The sequence below is a fragment of the Stylophora pistillata genome, chromosome 8 (genome assembly GCF_964205215.1).
Source record: "Stylophora pistillata chromosome 8, jaStyPist1.2, whole genome shotgun sequence".
NCBI classification, from domain to species: Eukaryota; Metazoa; Cnidaria; class Anthozoa; order Scleractinia; family Pocilloporidae; genus Stylophora; species Stylophora pistillata.
Window position 1 is genome coordinate 24099211 of NC_142526.1, and position 16532 is coordinate 24115742.

Below are 16532 nucleotides of genomic sequence, written 5' to 3' on the forward strand. Positions count from 1 at the left end.
TTACTAGTCCGTGTTTTACTAGTCCGCGTTTTACTAGTCCGCGTTTTACTAGTCCTCATTTTATTAGTCCTTGTTTTACTAGTCCGTGTTTTACTAGTCCGCGTTTTACTAGTCCGCGTTTTACTAGTCCTCATTTTATTAGTCCTCGTTTTACTAGTCCGTGTTTTACTAGTCCGCGTTTTACTAGTCAGCGTTTTACTAGTCCGCATTTTACTAGTCCTCGTTTTACTAGTCCGCGTTTTACTAGTCCGCGTTTTACTAGTCCTCATTTTACTAGTCCTCGTTTTACTAGTCCGCGTTTTACTAGTCCGTGTTTTACTAGTCCACGTTTTACTAGTCCGCGTTTTACTAGTCCTCATTTTATTAGTCCTCGTTTTACTAGTCCGTGTTTTACTAGTCCGCGTTTTACTAGTCCGCGTCTTACTAGTCCGCGTTTTACTAGTCCGCGTCTTACTAGTCCTCGTTTTACTAGTCCGCGTTTTACTAGTCCGCATTTTGCTAGTCCGCGTTTTACTAGTCCTCGTTTTACTAGTCCGCGTTTTACTAGTCCTCGTTTTACTAGTCTTCGTTTTACTAGTCCGCGCTTTACTAGTCCAGTCCAGTGCAGTCCAGTCCTCGAAATACCCCATGCCCGTTTTTATACATAGGAAGCGTCATAAAATCATTTTATATCGCAATAGTTATGGTATTTGATTCCGTTTCTATTCACCACGCGAGGATGCGAGGCACATTTTTCGGTGGTTCAAGGGCCTTTCGGAGGCGAACATTCAAAAAGATCATTTTTTCGGAAAATATCAATCACAAGAAACTGAATCTTGTATATTCTAAAATAGTTTCATAAGGGATTTAATATGACAGAGTTTTGGAGATTTCGATTTTTCCATCTTGCACACCTATCCGTGGTATTTACAGAAAGTCGCTCTTAACGGACTTACTACTGGAAATGTACGTGCAAACTGCAAAAAAATTCGTTTTAGCAAAGTTTTCAAGTTATTTCTACACTAACAATTGACGACAAAAAACAGCTCTACTCATCGAGGTGCAGAAAAAAAAATGAGTGGGAATTAGCGCCACCTTCCTGATTATTCATTTTCACTCTCAGTCAGTATTCACGCTTGCTTGACAATTTACCTTGAGTGAGAGGAACCTCGCGGAATCTAGGAAAATGACCGGTCAATCCATAACTAGTCAAATTGGGTCCTCGGCAGCTAATATTTTTATTTCTTTTATCATCGTACTAACCACACAGTATTATAGATAAAAAATAAAAAGGACTTCATCTTACAACATTGGGCAGGACCTACCACTTCTGACTCAACAACTGACAAATTGATCACCTATGTTATTAACTATTGATCTGTTGTAAAGTTATAAATTAGCAACAAATCATGTAACTAGATAAACCTCGTTGGAACATGATCTGTGTGTTCTATACTCTAGGTTTTTTATTCCTACTGCTCAAATTCTTTGCGAGCTAAGGCGAATTTGTTCACGGTTGTCCCTTCAGCTCCATACTATTTTAGTCTTTCTATCATCTAGCCGAAGAACTGAAAGGTCTTCACAGCGTTCAATGGTCCTTCAAGTAAAAGCGTTGTTGCTCTGCATCATCCCTATCCTTGTGAAAAGATGCAAGAGACTGCATCAAAGACCTGGAATCCTCCCTCGAATAAAATGTGATTTCCATTCCATGGTACTTCCCATGAATCTTGACGGGTGGAGGGTACACTGTTTCATAGCAACTACAGAGACGTTAAGAACCATCAATCGAGTGTCGTAAATAGTGTAGAATTGCTTCATTTTATTTTTCACTTATTTTCGCTATAAATCATCATTAATCATTTGCAGTGTCCATCAGTAGGCTGCGATTGCCCTATCTGTTTCCTTAGTCTGTTAACCTGTTAACTTCTTACGAAAAAAGAATGCGAGTGCTAAATTGAAGAAAAAGGGGCCGGGTTGCAATCTAAACAATATAATGATACTATTTCATTAATATCAATATCTTTTCTTTTTTCTACAGCTAAGTACGTACCTCTTGCAATAAGCGCCAGCGTTAGCAGGAGCATCACATTCACAACAATTGCCGGAGAATCTGCTATAACATCTGTAATGCAATAAATATTAAGTGATGAACTTACTATATTTTTTGTCAAGCCTATGTAAAACTCGATAATAGCTTTCGACCGGAGGGGCTTGTTTCCTTAATGAAAAAACTGCGAGGAAATTCAAGCTTGCTTTTGTAGGGCTCGTCACTGGGCTCTTAGAAGTTTCGGTATATGTCACAGCAAAACCGGCCACCCAGAGAGGCGTAAAAATAATCGACAAAGGAAAGGGAAGAATACATCCAGGAAGCTAAGCACTCTATCATAAATTCTTAATGTCCGATCCTCGCCAAAATAAATAGCGATAATATCCTAAGAGATCCCGAACGAAACGACACAGCGAACGTTTCCAGATAGACGGGAATTTCTGACCTTAAAATAGTTTTCCTATCCGTAGGATATGAAGAACATCTTTCGTCTCTATCTTTCATCAAAACCTGACGTAGTTAAAAGTCAACTGAAACCGCACGAGTTAATAATTTGATTATATGCATGTTCAGTGTCATTTTGACTCACTTGAAAAAATAAGTATGTTAGAGAATATCAACGAAAGTAATTGACTCCAACTTTCAGAAGATTACACAGATTCTAATTGACACAACATAACGTAGAGACCTTTACTTACGGCTTCTGATGACAGTTGCCCATTGTAGCCTCGTGAGCGCGAATTGGCCTTTTGCAGTAATCACAGACTGGGTAGTGTTCGTCGTAACACCTGGAAGTATTAATAGCAAATTACTTCAAAATATTATTACAGGTTGTAAAGGGTAATTCCTACTCGAGGTATCGCTGCCCACTTGACTGTGATCCATCATCTAGCTGAGCCTTTTTAGAGAGAGAATTTCATCAAAAGAAAGTCCTAAAATTAGAAAAAAATTTTGATCGAAAGTCCCTTTTAAAATAAAAATAGGCAAAGTGATTTTACTATAATGCACTTTTAAAATATGTGGTTTCCATGTTTTAACATCACTGCTGAAGACTTTTGAATGAAGATAAATTGCAAAGGAACTTTTATATCCTGCTTTATCAACAACAACAATTAGCCTGAGCTTTTTTGCATAGCTTTGAGTTATGACAGCATCAACAAAGTATGTAACTAAACAAGAAGTAGTGGGGTTGTGATAAATAAGAAGAATAATCACTAACCATCAGCCTGATCACGGTAATAATAAATCACAGCTTAAAGATTATGGCGATAAATGAATCTCGCTGATTGAAAGTTAACAGAATGATTATCAGAAGTCGCTGGCAAATTTATCAAGAAAATGTGGGGATAGTGACAATCAGGGCTTTATAGTCCTTAATATGGATTCTCACCCTGGAAATATCATTTTCAGTATTCATTTTCGATGTCGTTTCCGTCAAGAAAACTCGGTAAGATTCTCGACTCTTCCCACCTCAGCTGACTCGATAGCTTTCGCAACTCCAACGCATAATGTTAACTACTTCCTGTCCCCTTTCCACGAACCTAATATTTATAAATAAGAATCGCCACTTACGTTAAATCTTAACGCAATTTATCGACACCCATTTGCGTGATAAATTTAAGTGAAGATTGTACTGCTGCCGATGATGCTTTCGTTCTCTAGAAAATCTTCACTATATGAGTGCAGAGCACTGAATGAACTCATCTGAAATTTCTCTTTTCCTTGAAGTCGGTTGCCGGCGCATCATAAAGAGTGATCCCTCCTTCAAATGAAGCTGAATGCTTCGGTTGATTTGTCTTTAGATCAAGCATATTTTTATCTGACCCTTATTTTGATCTCTTACAACTTTAAAACTTTGAAGTCTACCTCGCCTTGGCATCTTAGCAACAGAACACAAAAAACCAACACTGGTCCCTCCTTGTCCTATTTTGAGAAGTTGTCTAAGTGTTTCAGGAATGACGTCTGATTTTTTTTCGCCATCGCACAACACAACAGGGATTAAGGAAGCAACAAATTAATTTGTTAACCACTAGCAATAACGATAAATATTTGCGTTCACCTTGAGAAATGGTGTTTCTGGTGTTAAGACAAAAACACTACGTTAATGTATGCTAACAATGGTGGGGGGTCGTTCGTTCCAATTTGTATAAAAAATTGGTACTGACTAATTTTGTTTTGGTTGTATTGTGGTCGCACATGGAGCTATACGACGGTGCTAAATTCTTGTGAAAACATTGATAAACTTCCTTATCTAAACAACGATGAAAGGTTTTGATTTCATTCCCGTGACTTCAGTAAAACGCAGTGCGGCCCGAACAAATTCTGTTTCTCTCTGTGATTTCGCTGCTTTTTATTTCGTACCTCAACTTTCAACAACAAACCCAAGATATTCTGATACTTTTGTATCTGTTTAGTGCGACGTCAAGAAATCATCATACGCTTTGCAGAAAGAAGAAGGCGTAGACGTCGACAAAGAATTATCAGAGCACATCCATACTTCTGGACGCTTCCTCGCCCGGCTGAATTGTGTTTTGAAGTTCATTACTAAGATCACACTATTCCAGATGATTTATTTCGAACGTAGCTCCGAATGGGCAGAAACACCTTTGATCTTTTATTTAAAACTTTAGCACCGCGACTTACTTGACAGAATACCCGCTTTCGGAATGACAATATCAAATTTCCAAAGACAGCCGCTGAAACTGCGACGACTGTTCAAACCTTTGAAGAATTATCAGCACTTGCAAATATAGCTGGAGCTATTGGTGGAACGCATGTGAGAATTTCAGCTCCCAAAGAAAGCGTAGCAGACTATCTTAGTCGGTACTAACAGCATGACTTTCTTATCCAGGGAGTTGTAGATGGAAAAATGCTTTTTACAGACTTTTTGTCAGGATTTCGAGGTAGTTTACATGACGCCCGAGCCTTAACAAACAGTGCTGTCTTTCAACGGATAAAACAACGGCAGATTCTCACTGACCCTGTAATTCAAATTGGACGTAATCGAATTGGACTATATTTGGTGGGAGACAGCGCATATCCTCTTAGTCCATGGCTACTGAAACCTTTTCCAGAAGCAACAAGAAATCCAAGAGAGATTGTTTTTAACAAAGAGCTGTCATTCGCAAGAGTAAAAGTAGAATGCGCAAAGTTTGGCATAATGAAAAGTCAATGGCGAATATTGCAAAAACGCCTAGACCTGGCAGTGAAATCGAATTTTCTTGCAAAATAACGGTAGCATATGCCGTTTTACACAACTTTTGCCTCAAAGCTAGAGACCAGTGGGATGATGATAATGGTCCGGATTGTCATAACCAAAACAGACAGTGTAAATAATCAGAGATGGTGAGGATGTTAGAGATGCCCTCGTAGATTATGATATTGACTAGCCAAGAGCACACCATGGCCAGTTAACACACGATTAACAATTTAATATGTAATTTCTTTAGTCTTGTTACAGTTCTTGTTTACGAAAAGTCATGATCTATACACATTAATCAGAATTCGTATTTGGTCGCTATAAAACATTGGCGTTCAGAACAAAACCGAATTTCTCTTCATTTGAGCCTTGATAGAATGTGCATACAATGTTCAGCTGAAAGTCTCCACGTAAAAATTTACTGCCTTCATTAAATTGAATCATTTTTTGTTTTTGTTGTTGCTAGAATTAGCTGTATTGGATTGGAGACTTGGGTCATAGCACCAAGAAATGTGTTCATGGTTTGTATCTGTTGATTTTGCATCTGTTGGAAGGACGACATAATATCCTTCATATCCTATCTTTGCTCCTTCATGTCGCTCATCATCTGATCAAAAACTCCGTGTTCCTCTTAGTCCTGGTCCTCTAACCGCTGTCTCTTCCTGCTTTTTTTTCTGTCACTTCTATTCGGGTGATCTGACCGCATCTCCTGCTCGCCTTGTTCAAGACTCCCCTGTGCAACTGTGGAAGTATCACCGCCCTTATTAGCTGTGTTTTCAGTGGCTTTTCCCCCAACTGCCCCGGCCTTAACAACATTTTTCATTGTCACCGCATCACGGCATCCAATCTTATTAATCTCATCGTAGAATACCGACTTCCGAATATTGGCTCCGGTCTTCTTGGAATTCGATGTCCTTAGCCTCCTAATAACGGTCGATTAGATACTTTATTTTCTTCATGCACTTTTGTGATGTCTTGCAGCATCCTAAGCGGCTGTTGATTTCATCACATATCCTCTGCCAAATTTTCTTGGCATCTTTGCTTTCCAGACGCTCAAAGTTTTCCACCCAAAGTTGAACGAGAACCTTCTGTTCCTCTTTTGTCCGCGTGTCATACGACTGTTCACTGGTAGACTTCGAAGACTCCATAACAGGCGGTGGAGAAGGCGAACTGGAGCCACTCTTGTTTCCAATCGGGGTCAAAGAACGACTAGTCGACGGGGATGGCGTTGGTGAGGGCTACATGTTTTGTATTAAAGGCCGTAACAATGGTCCTCTCCGAGAAGCTTCATATCCCAAATCGGAAGAGAGATTTATTGGAAAATACGGTCTCTGAAACCCATCATCAAGACCAAACCGACCATTCATGTTGAGCGCCTGAATGCGCGCTTTTACTGACAAGAGTTGTTTTGCGTTAAATTCCTGAAATAAATATGCAGTTGACATTTCTAATGGATTTTTGTTTTCTTTGGACGATTTTGGGAAAATCTGCCTGCCCCACCCATACACTACGGCATCTTTGATCGTTTTGGTAGACGGGTAAATTTTTTGAAAATTTCAACGAAAGGGTCGCACTACCAAAAGTTAAAAGTTGACATGATTTTTGGTAAAACAAACAACATTTGCTCTAGTGCGACCCATACCAACGAAGTCTTTGTTTCTTCAGTTCCATTCTTGTTGCAAGAGTCCAGCACTACCTTCACTTGGTTCCTGTTTAAAATTCAATTCAGTCTCACCGCTGGCCCCATTATGTAGGATTTACACCGCTAGTAAAGTCCTCTTGTTTCCAGAAATACTTATAACCCTGGTGGTGGTAATCCCAAAATTTTCTTCTTTACATACTTCTCGTGAAAAAAGTAAGTTTAGCTGGGTGGAATGGGATAATAGTAAACCTTTTTTTATCATCTCTCTCTTTTTGTATATATATTTCTCAGTACATGCATGCAGCCATTAAATATTGTATTCACGTTGTTTCCCCGAAATTACACTTAGAACTCTTATCTCTTGTTGTGCTGCATTTCCAAAATTTAATCTTCATTCTTTTTCTAATTTTAGTCAATATTTACACAGAAGCTTCCAATCGAATAATTTCATTATGGCCTTGCTATGACAGAAATGTCTAGATTTAGAGGCGACATTAATGTCACAGACACATGACAAGGCTAACAACATTTCAGCTTGGCTAGATTAGCCTAACTTGGCTTTTTTAGAGGAATTCCATGAATTGCTTAATCATCTTGCTTTTTTTGTTAACATCTTCCGACCCGTGTAACCATAGAAGTTTGTAAAAAAAAGTATTTTTATCACATTGACAACCCTTGAGAATTTTGGTAGAGCAGAACGCTAATCTCTTGTTGCACAATATTTCAGGAATTTATCTCATGTTTCCCTTCTTTAACTGGTTTGCATAACATCGTTTGTGGCTCACCCAGTGTGTGTTTACTTTGCTAACCTCTTGAGAATCTTGGCACAGCAGGAATGACATTGTGATACGTAGGGTAGATAACGACCCCGCTAATCTGTAGTTGCGCAACATTTCCAAGAATGTCTCTGTGTTTTCATACCTTAATTTGTTTGCATAGGATCCATTCCAATCGAATAATTTCATTATGGCCTTGCTATAACGGAAATTTCTATATTTAGAGGCGACATTAATGTCACAGACACATGACAAGGCTGACAACATTTCAGCTTGGCTGGATTAGCCTAACTTGGCTTTTTTAGAGGAAAACCATGAATTGCTTAATCATCTTGCTTTTTTTGTTAACATCTCCCGACGCGTGTAACCGTAGAACTTTGTAAAAAAAGTATTTTTTTCACATTGCCAACCCTTGAGAATTTTAGTAGAGCAGAACGCTAATCTGCACAGTATTTCAGGAATTTTTCTCATGTTTCCCTTCTTTGACTGGTTTGCATAACATCATCTGTGGCTCACCCAGTGAGTGTTTACTTTGCTAACCTCTTGAGAATCTTGGCACAGCAGGAATGACATTGTGATATGTAGGGTACATAACGACTCCGCTAATCTGTAGTTGCGCAACATTTCCAAGAATATCTCTTTGTGTTTTCATACCTTAATTCACGGTTTGCATAGGATCCATGGATTACCTCGGCAATATACATAATAGCACCGTGGGTAGAAATTTTATATATGAACGACTCCAATTTTCCTGATTTTTCTCAGCATCCTTTAGATAAGTGCATTTATCTAAAGATTCATACTGACATTCCTTAGAGGCTCACCCTTTGTGCTCATTCCAAAACTTTGTACTTAATTCATCAACTATGGGATGAACGAACGCGTATGATTGCGAATAATGACACATTTTCCCGATCAAAAATGCTGCTTTGTGCTGTACCCGTATAAATTTTGAGTCATGCTTATATTTCTTCTAGAAATGAAGCTTTCTAACTTATTTACAATATCCGAGGAAGACAAGGCAGGGTCAATATCATTTACTTTGTCAAAAAAGCTGCAAACATTTCTTTCTCCTCCAGCGCAACCGAAAATGGAGGTTTCCTATTTATGCTTCCAGTCAAAGCAGTAGTTTGGACTTCAAGAATAACCCAACGAAGTTAACATCAATGGAGACCAGTCAGTGAATGTTTAAGTTAAGGTTGTAAATGACCATATCTACACAGATGCACAGCCACTAGATTACGGCCTATATGGATCTAGGGACGTGGAGTCCTAGAATTACCACGGAAAAAAGGAATTTTCGCAAATTCTCGAAAGAATACGAGAACGTAGTAATGTAAAAACTACAACCGAGCCTTGTAGATGAAAGGAGAACCGATCTTTGCGAACGCAACTTGCCTTTTCATCAAGAAAACATGCAATCTTTACACTAAGCCCGTAAACGTGTTAGCACTTTGCTGGGAGAGCGATCGCCTTTTCTACTTCGTTGCTGATTAATAATGAACGAGAAAGGCAAAAGAAGGTAAGTCTTTTTGAAAAATAACCTTTAGTGAGCTGAAGGCCTTTCTGCGTTTTTTCAGACATGCTGACTCATCGTCTACGCACCTAAGTTGACCCGGTGTAGGAATGTCGTCTCGCGAGAGGTGAAAGAAAGAAGAAAGTTTACAAACCGGGGGCAGTAGAATCCATCTTTTGTCAACCTTCCACATGGACATTTACTCGGAGACTGTCCCATATTTCGCAGGTATGCTTAAGGGTGAAAGCTTGGTCAAACACTCTTTTTGAACAGAACGGCTTGCTTCTGGCTGATACAGTGCAGAAGGTGCGGTTCTTCCAAAAACATCGGTATTTTAGGTTAGACGTAGAGTTGACGTCATAGTCAAAACATCCAACGCCTACGCATGGCTCTCGGTTCCAGACCCCATGATTGTGCGTTGAGTTTTTCGTTATAACATTTACTTAAACTATCGGAGGTGAGGAAAGCCGGCAAAGAAATTAGTAAAGGCTGATAGTTTCTAAAGAAACTGTTTGGGGCTGCGTCGGTGGGGGTAACGAAGTAATTTCCATATATCAACAAAGTTGAAATGGTAAATTGGCCACCGTTACGATTATAAAAGCCGACGTTTCGAGCGTTAGCCCTTCGTCGGAGCGAATACAGGAATTGTGGGTTGTGTGTGTTTTTAAAGGCAGAAAATGGAGCTACGTGATTGTTGGGAACATGGCAACGAGAAAACCACGAATAAACTATTAGAATGAAAGCGTTCGTTGATACCATTGGGATTTAGACTGCCGGTTTGAAAGATGAGCCTTTGTTCAAGAGTTTTACGGCTTCCCGTGCTACCCAAGTGTGAGAAAAGACCGCACATTGCCATATGTTGCTTAGAATGATAAGGTAAATTAAAATGCCTCGAGACTGGTTTCGATGTGTCCTTGTCATTCCTCTCCATGTCTCGAAGGTGTTCTCGGAATCGGTCACCTAGTCTTCTGCCTGTTTCGCCGATGTAAATCTTTTTGCAATAAGTGCAAGTTATGCAATAGATTACATTGGCGGAGGTACACGTGAAGTGATCGGTGATCTTAATGGATCGTTTGGGTCCCGATATTTTCTCAGTGAATGAAAGGACACGTTTGGCATCGTGCACGAGCGCATTTAAAAGTACCTGGTTGGTCATCAGTCTGAAAAGAACTTCTGACCAAAAACTTGCCTATGTTTTTGTCGGGTTTGAATGAAATGAGCGGAGGCTGCGAAAAGATAGTGCTTGTCTCTGGATCGTCTTGAAGTAATTTAAAGTTTTTAAGAATGATGGATTTAACTGAGTGGTTGTGAGGGTGAAACGTGAGAGTGAATGGAATGCGGTCGGAATCTTCCTTTTGTGATGTTTGTAGTGCTGAATGTCGATCAATAAGTTGGGTGCGGTGGTAACCCGATGGAACGACAGAATCAGGGTAACCACGTTTATCGAAAAACTGGCACATTGACTCTGATTTGTGATGAAAATCAGAGTCATCACTAAAATAAACGACGAAGTCTTAGAAACTGAGAAAAAGGAATGGAATTTTTAACGTGAGATGGCTGCGAAGACGAATACAACAAGTAATTATGCGAGTCTGTAGGTTTGTAATACACACTAGTGCATAAACCGTTGCCTTCAATTGAAACTTAAAAAGGATTATCCTTTTTAGACATTCCTTGTTGATTTAGGATCACTGTACTTTGCATTTCCAAGTTGAACGTTGAGTGCTACTGTTATTGTCACGGGGGTTGGGCAAGGCAGCTTTCCTCTTTGCCATCGCTGGGTGCCTCATACATCAAGGGATGGAGCTGACATGTGTCTTGACAGTCTTGTTGCACTAGATAAACCGAGATCGCAATCGGCTAAAACCACAGCTACATCAGGAAAGGATGCAGATTTTCTTAAAAGAATAGGATATTTCTCTTTCCTTTGGTACTCAGGCTCATATTCTTGCGAACGAAACGGTTTCTTTCGTCTAACAAATCTCACGACACCAGCGGCTTGATTGACTTCTGGTTTCTTAAATCGTACCAGCTCTAGAATGGTTTTTCGAAAGCTGAGGTCCTTATAGCAGGACATTCGAATATATTTTCTAGAGAGTTTAACTGCATGACTGTCTTAATCAATCGAAAGACCTAGCCGTCGCGAATGGCCGCGAAAAAGGGTCCCAAAATCATTCCCGCGACATGTAGAAGAAATGTAAAAATCATTGTTCCAGTTATAAGACCAGTTGTCTTAGCAACTTTGGAGTCCAGCTCTGCCCTGACAAGAATGCTCACTTGACAACTTTGGCTAATTTCTACCTTTTGTTTTCGTAATATAAAGTAAGCCCTAGTGTAAAAATACACAATTAGAATTATGGAGGCTCCCCAGAAAGTACTTGGAATTATAGCTAATTTTTCAAATCCATCGACATCCTCACCAGTAATTGTTACGCTGCAGCAAGCTGCTACGACTATAGCAGGCAGCCAAGCCAGTATCGTAAGTTTCTTCACACGCCGCTGTGTCAGAATTAATTTGTATTCCCCTCCCCCCCCCCCCACTTTATGATTGCCACGTACCTTTCTCAAGTGATGACTGTCAGGTGAGAGAGGGTGGTCCAAGATGCACAGTACATATATCTTATTAACCAAGCGCGAGGGTCGTACTGGGAGAATATCGGCCCGAGGTCTTGACAGTACGGACCGAGCGCAGCGAGGTCCGTACAAAAAAGACCGAGGCCCGATATTCTTTCAGTACGGTCTCAAGCAAGCTTGGTTAATAAGAGATTTATTATACGGCTGAAGTTCAAAGGAACACAAGTGCGGTATCATTCGGGACCATTCGGGTCAGTGTCCGGTCCAATACTTAGAGAATATTGGACCGGCAATAGAGCCTTTTGATTGGTTGATTTTAGTTACTGGCCCTCTGACTACCCGAGTCTTGTAATAAATCAAGGTTAGACCCACGAAGTCCAATATGCAGACATTGTCAAGGAAGGTGCGATGAGCAATTAACAAATCAACAGCCGCAGTTAAAGGCATAGATAATGCACCCATTAGTACGTCTACAATGGCCATGCTGCACAGCAGAAGAGTCGACAGTCTTTGTAATTGTTTCCTAGTTTTTACGGCTACAATCTCCAACGCGTTCAGAGGGACGATTACGGGAGAGGAAAAAACTGTGATATCAAACACTACCCAAGGAGGTGTGGTTTCGCTGAATTTCCTAGTAAAGTCTTGATGATACCAACAAGAAAACACCGAGCTCTCGTTGGCGCGGTTGACAATTTCTGAATCATTTAAATTCATAATGTAAAGGGCACTTGGGACAAAATCATTTTGTGATTTTCGAGCGAAGGAATTGAGAACGTGATTCGTTCCGATCGTTTCTCTACCGTCAGTTAAAGCAATTCTAAAGAAGTTGCTCTATTCCTATGTCTCGGTTTGATTGCGTAGTAAGTTACTTCCCTTACTTAGTTGTCAAGTTGAGTAAACAAAAGAGCCCAATGCTACCAAGAATGTTTTCCGCACGAGTGTGAAAAGAAAAATGATTCGACAATGAAAATCTCTGTACTTCAGTAGCACCATTGGGTTAAAATGGAACACATCTGAGAGCTCCGAAATTACAAACGAAAAGAATTACTCATGTAAGGCAACCGATTTTCAGATTTCGAATCTCACCTGCTTGCTTGCCTTTCCCTAGTGTTATGCTGTTTTTTTGTTTTGCTTTGTTTTCATTTTTTTTTTTAGTGCAGTTTCTCTTGCCAACTTTTGATTTTTTTTCCATCCTTTGTTTTCTTTTAATTGTCGTATGTTTCAATTTTGAAACCTTTATTTCAATAGGGTAACTCCTTCAGTTTTTGTTCAAGATGAAAAAACTGCTATCCATCGAGACCCTACATATGTGATAAACTAAAATGAATAGAAATAATATTTTTTTAGTTTTTATAACTCTCCCCCATTTTTTTTATTTTTTTTTATTTTTTGCACTTATGAGACCACAAAAGTTTCAAATTGCGTTTGATCTGCGGATTTTTTTCAATTTTCCCAATCGTCGGCAAAGTTTCCTCGCCAATGTTTTACAGTTTTTTTCTACTTCCCCGTTTTTGTTTTTGATTAATCCACCCTTACGAAAGCCTACCCACTGATCTTTGCTTTCTATGCTTTTTTTTTTGTGTCTTATTCGGCTGGTTCTCTTTTCTTCGCCTAAGTTTTTTGTCTGTTTTTTTTCTTACATGTCATAAGAGCTCGCACGAAGATTGAAAACAAATTGTCACAACTCTAATCTGGACCTGAAATCGTCCTCATAGATACCCTATTTTAATTTTTCCAATCTTCTGTTAAATTTCCTCCGCCAATGTTCACAGCTTTTTTCCACTTCCCCGTATTTGTTTTTGGTTTGATCCACCTCACTATATCCTGCCCACTGATCTTTCCTTTTTTTTCTAACTTTTTTCTAGTTCTCTTTCCTTCGTTAAGGCTTTTCCCAACCTCGTTCCCGGGGCTTTTCCCTTATTCAAAAAGGGAAAAGCCCTGGGAACGAGGTTAGGCTTTTCCGTATTTATCCTTCCTTACCACTATTTCATGTCATTTGTTTGAATAGTCCTCCCACAGTTTATTTTGTCCCCTCATAAAACAACAGAAGCACAGATAATTCAGTTAGTCTTAACGTCTCTGTTGGCGTAAAAAGAAAGGAAATATCTCCCTGTTATTTTACTGCTTTGTCATTTTCCTTTATCCTTTAAGAATAGATAGTTAATTGAAAATTTCTATAAAAGCTTTCATGAATATTGTAACCAAACTACTGGCAGTTTACACTGGGCCTAAAATCGTCCTTGCAGATAACCAATAAAAGTTGATTCTCTAAGTAAAACCACTCGGAATCAGAATTGTTGAGTCCATGAAGAAAATAATATCAGCACAATTTTAAAGTTAGCTTACATCAAGCGAAATTGAGCAATATTTAGAGAAACATATACCTCATGTATTTTCAGCAAAAATCTTTGTTTATGTCCCCTCAGCTTGTAGCTCGAAACTAATAAAACAGCAATTTCATGATGCTAAACAATTAGTAAGGATTTCACCATGACTCTTAACTCGTAAATCCGAAAAGGAACACTAAAATGTAAGCTATATGTGTACTTTAATTTAGACATTGTGAGTTACTCTAAGTTTATCTAGGAATTTCGGCAAATACTTTAGTGAACAACATTATTAGAGGATCTACCGAAGTGCACGCGAAAATTTATATCTAATGTAGGTCTAAGTAGACAAGAAACATGGGCATCTTGTGATGTCTTTTACTGCTTTTCTTACTCCACGTATTCTCCAGCAGTAAAAGAAGGGGTTCAACTGATGACGAATTAAGTAACACAAGAGAAATTGTCAGACGTACGATAAAATTGATTGATGGGTTACATCCCTGAACGTGCGCCAAAGAGACAGTAACTCCACATGGAAGGTAGCACGCCACAAGGGCAAACTGAACGCACAACGCTGTGTACACTGTTTTTCTGTATCTGACAATATTGAAACGGCACTTGTGCGCTCGTTTAGTTGGCCTTGTTGGACACTGCCTTGCATGTTACTTCGATGTTTGCGTCGATGGTTGAATAAGATAAAACTGAGACAGCTAGAGTCTAACATATATCAAGGCAGACATCACTTTGGAAAGAGATACACTCTCCCAAAACTGTCTCAGATTGGATAGAGAAATGTTGAATAGCCAAATGCAGACAATCATTCCACGTGTTCTGCCCAAAGTTATCACACGCTTGTAAGTTAGTCCCAACTTTCAGGGCAAAACGTCTGTCCAAACTTATTGCAGTTAATACAAATAACGAAACTCCACTCAGAATGTTCCCAGTGATGTTGTTAATGCTTACAAGAGCGTAACAAAGCTTAATTTGCTGATTTACTATCGGCAACAACTGAACGGTAGATAAAGGTTGAGCAAAAAGACCAACTCATAAGTCTGTAACGACCAGGCATCGAAATGTGACTTTCGAAACATGACTATCGAAACATGACTTTGGATGTAGGCTAAAGGGAAGAGATTCTTCGTAAAGTAACTAAGACCACAGCATTTCCCAAGGTGGCTGCATAGTTAGTAGAGGGGACTGGTTAGGAAACGCGGCAAACTTCAGTCGGATAGGTTATTGTTCGATTTGATCGAGGTCACGTGACAATGACCCTGCACACATAAATCCAAAATGGCACCGCGGGCTTGTTTCGACAGTCACGTAACGTTTAAGTTTTTGGATTTTCTCCGTGATCGAGCGACATCTTACCTTCAAAATATAGCTAAAAACATTAATCAAGTCAGTGGACATACTGCCAGGTGAAAATTGTTCAGTATTTGGCTGTGGAACGTGTAGGAGAAGTAAAGGAATTGGAATCTGGAAGCTACCGGCGCCGCGAAACGCAGAATACAAGAAGTCCCCTCTACTAACTATGGTGGCTGTAATGGCCAGTAGAATGTTTATAGTCATCAACAAAAACGAGAATTGATTTCCCCGTGAGGAAGCAGCACAAGTCACGGATTGTACTCTCTTGTAGATCTCGTTCTTTGTTACGTTCTCCATGCCGGGTAAAATTCCTTGCCTCGCCTCAGCTTCTGATTTTGTCCAAATAGTGTTTCAGCAAGTGCAGCAACGGTAACCTCACTTATGACTCAATACAATGATCGGTAAACCCTATAAATCATTAAATTACCGCAACAATTTATTTAGCTGTCAAAATCGCTTACGCAATATTTACATTAAAGATACGACGTAAAAAAGTAAAGTCTGTTTACGAGCCTAGTGGCCCATTAGGCCGGTGCTTAACACCGGTTTCTGTAGCATGAAGCGACTGGGAGTATTTCTACTCCCCCCTGGATGGGATGCCAGTCCCTCGCAGGGTTAAAGATACGACGTACCTATAATATAATAATATTTACCTCATGGGTGGTTTCTTTTGTATCCAGAACTCGAGGCAGATGTAACGAGAGTTTTCACAAAGTGCACTATCAATAGAATGAAACTACTGAAAGAAATTGGACCTAGACAAGTGGCGAACTCTTGCAGCTTTGAATTTCTTTCACTGTCTCTCCAACCCTTCGTGTTTTTTAGTAAAAGAGGATGGGTTTCTAACCAAAACAACACATATCTTCTTTCAGAGCCTATTTAACCAGCTGCCGCAATGAATAAAACATTATTTGAATCAAAATATGGGCTGTCGCTTTAAATTTCTCATAGCTGAAAAATTGAACAAATTTCCACTATACAACGAAATTTTTATCCACCTTTATTTTACAAAGTATAGCAAAGACTGATTATAGACTCACAACGATTATTGACATTATTCTTCGAGCAAGGTTATTCAGCGTTTTGTCGGGAAAAATAAGGCAAATT

At 39.4% G+C, this 16532-nt stretch overlaps 1 protein-coding gene and 2 pseudogenes across 2 annotated transcripts; all 3 read right to left on the reverse strand.

Annotated features, from left to right (window-relative positions):
- Nucleotides 1–1198: 1198 nt before the first annotated feature.
- LOC111342487 (uncharacterized) lies at nt 1199–9488 on the reverse strand. Of its 2 annotated transcripts, none has more exons than XM_022949573.2 (4): nt 9249–9488; nt 2725–2814; nt 2030–2101; nt 1199–1739 (listed from the first exon to the last, which is right to left on the reverse strand). In XM_022949573.2, exons 1-4 carry the CDS (start codon nt 9356–9358, stop codon nt 1568–1570), a joined length of 444 nt encoding a protein of 147 aa, XP_022805308.2. In that variant the 5' UTR covers nt 9359–9488; the 3' UTR covers nt 1199–1567. The 2 variants fall into 2 exon arrangements, with proteins under 2 accessions (XP_022805308.2, XP_022805309.2); XM_022949574.2 differs by having other exon boundaries at nt 9314–9485.
- A 1559-nt stretch (nt 9489–11047) lies between these two features.
- LOC148725610 (uncharacterized) lies at nt 11048–13595 on the reverse strand (annotated as a pseudogene).
- A 133-nt stretch (nt 13596–13728) lies between these two features.
- On the reverse strand, nt 13729–16030 carry LOC148725611 (uncharacterized; annotated as a pseudogene).
- Between the last annotated feature and the right edge of the window lie 502 nt (nt 16031–16532).